Source organism: Apis cerana, linkage group LG9, assembly GCF_029169275.1.
Source record: "Apis cerana isolate GH-2021 linkage group LG9, AcerK_1.0, whole genome shotgun sequence".
NCBI classification, from domain to species: Eukaryota; Metazoa; Arthropoda; class Insecta; order Hymenoptera; family Apidae; genus Apis; species Apis cerana.
The window spans coordinates 1,746,555-1,751,965 of NC_083860.1; the positions used below are offsets into that span (position 1 = coordinate 1,746,555).

The 5,411-nt window shown below is 19.8% G+C and overlaps 1 protein-coding gene across 2 annotated transcripts; it reads left to right on the forward strand.

The window, feature by feature from the left end:
• LOC107995394 (SCY1-like protein 2) lies at nucleotides 1-4,172 on the forward strand. Of its 2 annotated transcripts, XM_028664790.2 has the most exons (4): nucleotides 1-1,377; nucleotides 1,627-2,415; nucleotides 2,507-2,888; nucleotides 2,992-4,172. In XM_028664790.2, the coding sequence occupies exons 1-4, from the start codon at nucleotides 726-728 to the stop codon at nucleotides 3,455-3,457; spliced, it is 2,289 nt and encodes a 762-aa protein (XP_028520591.1). In that variant the 5' UTR covers nucleotides 1-725; the 3' UTR covers nucleotides 3,458-4,172. The 2 variants fall into 2 exon arrangements, with proteins under 2 accessions (XP_028520591.1, XP_016908376.1); XM_017052887.3 differs by having other exon boundaries at nucleotides 1-2,415.
• The last annotated feature ends 1,239 nt before the right edge of the window (nucleotides 4,173-5,411 follow it).

Below are 5,411 nucleotides of genomic sequence, written 5' to 3' on the forward strand. Positions count from 1 at the left end.
TAGTTTAATCAACGTATGTTTAAAAGTAAATGCTTATAATTCGTATCTGAATTTAATGATTTTAATATTTTTTTTACGTAATTGCAATAATTTATATATTTCTAATTTTTTATAATAAAAAATCATATTTTTATAATAAAAAATTATATTTACAAATTTTTAAATATAAAATATTATCATATTTTTTATAAATAATTAAAAAAGTAATTTTATTTATTAATTTCATTAATAATTTAAAACATAAAAATATTGAGAAAATTTTATATAATATATAAAGTATAAAAAAATTAAAAGAATTTTCATAAAATCCTTACTAACTAAATGTTCAGGTTGGTAATAATAGATTATTAAATGAAGGTTAGTAAAATATAACCATTGATGTGATAAGTTCAATGAAGTCATTGTGTCAAAAGTTATATTTTTTTAATATAATAGCATTAAGTTTTGGCATTATAACAGATTTATTATATGATGTTGAATATTTGAAAAAATTATTTTTCATATAATATATAAAACACACATATGAAAAACATATCAATATATAATATTTTCGAAAACTAAAAAATAATAAAATTTACCAAACAAAAAATAAAAATCAAAGTGTTTAGAAAGAAAAAATATTATGGAGTCCTTAATTTAAAAATGTGTATTTTTAATTATTAATGTTCAAAAAACAATATTAAATCAATAAATGGAAATTTATTTAAAATAAATTTTTAAATAAAATGGATGTGCTTACAAAGTTAAGAAATACTGTTAGCAATACAATTTCTAATACTGTTCAAAATACTGCTTATGGCTTGTCACAATTATCAAATGTTCTTCCTGGTAATCCAGTAACCAGGGAATTTGAAGTAACTGCTCATATTGCGAGTGCAGGACCATCATTATTGTGGAAAGTGTACAATGGTTACAAAAAATCTACAAAACAAGAGGCAGCAATTTTTGTATTTGAAAAACGTATTTTGGAAAAATTTTCAAAAAATGATAAGGAATTAATCTTAGAAACATTAAAAAGAGGTGTTGCACAATTAACAAAATTACGTCATCCACAAATTTTAATTGTTCAACATCCTTTAGAAGAATCAAGAGATAGTTTAGCATTTGCAACTGAACCTGTTTTAGCTAGTTTAGCTAATATTTTGGGAAATCATAATAATTTGCCACAACCCTTACCTATGGCATTAAAGGATTATAAATTACATGATATTGAAATTAAATATGGACTTTTACAGCTTGGGGAAGGTCTTGCATTTTTACATGGAGATGTTAAATTATTACATAGAAACTTATGTCCAGAATCTATTGTTGTTAATAGTCATGGAGCATGGAAAATTTTTGGATTTGATTTTTGTGCATTGAATCAAAGTATTGAAGGTAAACAACCTCAATGGTCATATGTAGAATATGATATTTCAAGTACATCTATAGCTCAACCAAATTTGGATTATCAAGCACCAGAATGTATTTTAGCAAGCAGTGTTGGTACAGCTAGTGATATATTTTCTTTGGGAATAGTGATATATATTTTACATTCTTCAAAGAATATACTTCCTTATGAATCTAATAATGACTTATTAAAACACAAACAATTTTTAGAAAATTTTAAAAGTTCAACTATTGCAGATACATTTCTTCCAACTTCAGAAACTCTCAAAGATACAGTTAAATTGATGTTACATCATAATCCTGAATTAAGACCAGATGCTCATCAATTTGTGAAGATTGAATATTTTATGGACATAGGTGTGAAAACTCTCAATTACTTAGATAAAATTTTTCAATGGGATAATTTACAAAAATCACAATTTTATAAAGGATTACCTCAACTTTTAAAACAATTACCGCATAGAGTTATATTACATAGAGTTCTTCCAGCTTTATATAAGGAATTATTTAATCCTCCAATGATTCCATTTGTTTTACCTAGTATAATTTTTGCTATGGAAACAAGTTCTGTGGAAGAATTTAGAGAATATATTTTACCTAATATTAAACAAGTTTTGACATTGGATGATCCACCACAAATTAGTCTTGTTTTAATGCAACATGCTGATTTATTATTAAAATTATGTACTACTGAAGTAATAAAAACAGATATAGTTCCAATGTTATTAAGAGCTTTAGAATCTGAATGGGAACAATTACAAGAATTATGTTTATCAGCTTTACCTAATATTATAACAATGATTGAAGGACCAGTAATTAAAAATGCAATTTTACCTAGAATGAAAAAGATTTGTTTATATGGGAAAAGAAGCAATAGCAAAAGTCTTGGAGTTAGAGTCAATTGTTTATTATGTCTAGCAAAAATGTTACCTCATTTTGACCGATGGCTTGTTCTTGATCAAGTATTACCTTTTCTACAAGAAATTCCACATTCTGGTGAACCTGCAATTCTTATGGCAATTATAGGTATTACATTAAAATATTATATAAAAATTAATTAAGAATAAAATTAAATAATTACAACAAAAAATTACAAACAATATATTTTTTTAAATAGGTATTTATAGAATGTTATTAAGCCATAGTAAGCTGGGAACAAGTAAAGAAATACTAGCAACAAAAATTTTACCATTTTTATTGCCATTATGTATTGAACAAAATTTTAGTCTACCACAATATGAAATTCTTTCAAATCTTGTAATTGAAATGATAAATCGTGTAACATCAGAGCATAAAGAAGCCTTGAAACAATTAGATGCTATGCGCCGTGAAACTCAACAATTAGATCAACAACTTTCACAAACTTCTACTATTTATAAAAATATTAATTCAATAAATAATGATATTACTATAACTCCCATAGTTCCTACTTCAAATAAAACCACAACTTTAAAATCTCTGCAGATTGAAAATGGATTAACAATGGAAGATAAATTTCGGTTAGTATTTATTATTTATGTCCATTAATAAAATTAAAAATATTTTATTTATTATTAAAATATAAATTTTTTTAAAATTAAAAAAAAAAATATTTTATTACAGATTAATTCAACAACAAGAAGTACATCAAAGATTACAATCGCAAACACCATTAATACCAACAATTGTTCAACCTACAAAACCACCAATAAAAGATTTAACTGATACTTTATTGAAATCAAATTTAGATCAGTTAAATCTTTCAATGTCAAGTTCAAAACCTGATTATTCTTGGAAAATACCAAATTCTAACCAATACCAACATTTTAATCCACAAGGAATGAATGTACAATTAAATCAAAAAGGAAATACTTACATTCCTAATTCAGTTATTCCTTGTAATAGTATTAATTATTCTATGAATCAAGAAAATATTACACTTAATACATTAGAATTCAAATCAAATTTGAATTCTAATGCAAATAATTTTTCTGTTAATCAATTAGAATTTAATTCAAATTCAATTTCCAATTCAAATAAAAAAATAGAAAAATTGTCATCTTATGATGTAATGGACTTACTTAGTTAATGATTTTACTAATGTAATATAGTATCATAAGATTTATTATTACATGTGAAAAAAATAATCAATTTATTAAAACTAGATATATAACTAGATATATTATTATATTTGTTACAAGCTTTTTTGTTTCTTTATTATTTTATTTTTATTATCTTAATTAGAATTTTTAATACTGAATTTTTCATTGTCTTATTTCTGAATTTGAAAAAAATGTGACATATTTTTATCTAATTTTAAAAAATTAAAATGTTTATATTATTATAATATGATTATATATTATGTTAAATAATATATTAAATAATATTATAAATATAATTCAAAAATGGAACAAATATTTGTTGAAAATTTGAGAAATAGATATCATTTAAAAAAATGTAACAATTCTGTACAATATGTGACATATTTGTTTTTATTTAATGTATTCTTTATTTATTTGGTTATTGTTATGAATATTATAGAAAATTTTAGCATTTTAAAAGCATTCAAATAAAATATATAATTTTAGAAATAAAACATATACATATTTCTTAATATGTTTTTATAAATATCTAAAATAAACTAAAAACTATTATAACTTAATATTAAAATTAATATTAAATAATATCCAGTATACATTTTAAATATAATAATATTTATTTATTATTAAGTATAGCATTTAATAATTGTGTGTGTATTTATATTATAATAAAGTTATTAATTACTTTCTTAATTAATATCAAAACATTTGAATTAACAAAATCAATATTAATTATTAAAACTTAAATCAATGTAATAAATATGAATTAATGGAAAATAGCTGCTATCACCATTCAAAATGAATAGTTAAATGACAAAAAACAAAATTTATTATAATTTTTTTTAATAACATAAGAATTTAATTACTAATTTAGTTGAATCAATTAAATACATTATATTGTCTCAATATTTTTTTATAATATTTATAATTAATTAATTAATTCTTAAAAATTATATGGTAAAAAATGATTCTTGGTAATTTCAAAATAATTTCAAATTTCAATTCTATGATAAAATATAATTAAAAATTATTATAAATATTATTTTTGTAAAAAAAATTTTATTTAGTAATATAAAATATTTTTTAAATTTATTTCTTTATAATAATTCATAAAAATAATGAGAAATATTAATTATATTTAACAAATTTTAATAATTTAAAATTTAACTTTAATAATCATTCATGATTTATCAAATAATTTAAAAATCAATGAGATTAATGGAAAAATTGATTGATGATTAACTAGAATATTTAAAAATTTTTAATTAAAAAATTTTAAAATTTCAATATCATAATTACTTTTGAAAATTTATAGGATTTACAAAATTTAGTTTTTCTATCATTATATTAATAGTAATAAATATTTATAGAAATCAAATTTTTTCCATTATACATATAATTATTTATAATAATATGAAATAGCTTTCAAAAATTCTTTTTATAATGTAATAAGTAAAAAAAGAAATAAACTATAGATATTTCAGTTTATTTATAAACAAAGTAGTACTTTTATTAAGTACTAAATATTAATGTTAAATATTTTAACATGATAAGTAATTTTAAATTTTGAAGAAAAATATTCAATAACATAAATTATAATTACCATCAACAAAAAGTAAAAAGAATTCATAAATGATTTTCTATATTTCAAAACAATGCATTAATAAGAGATTCAATTCTGTTCAAATTATAATTGTATTAATAATATAAAAAAATATTCATAATTGCAATAAAAACAAAGATAATAGGAGATAAAAATATTAATATTAATATATAACATATATAATATTATAGTAATATTATATTCATATATAATAATATAATATTAATATTATAGACATTTTTATTATAGACATTTTTCATTTTTCACAAAACCTTACAATATATTGCAAATATATTAAATGCAAATAAATTAATAATATATTTGTATAAATTAATAATATA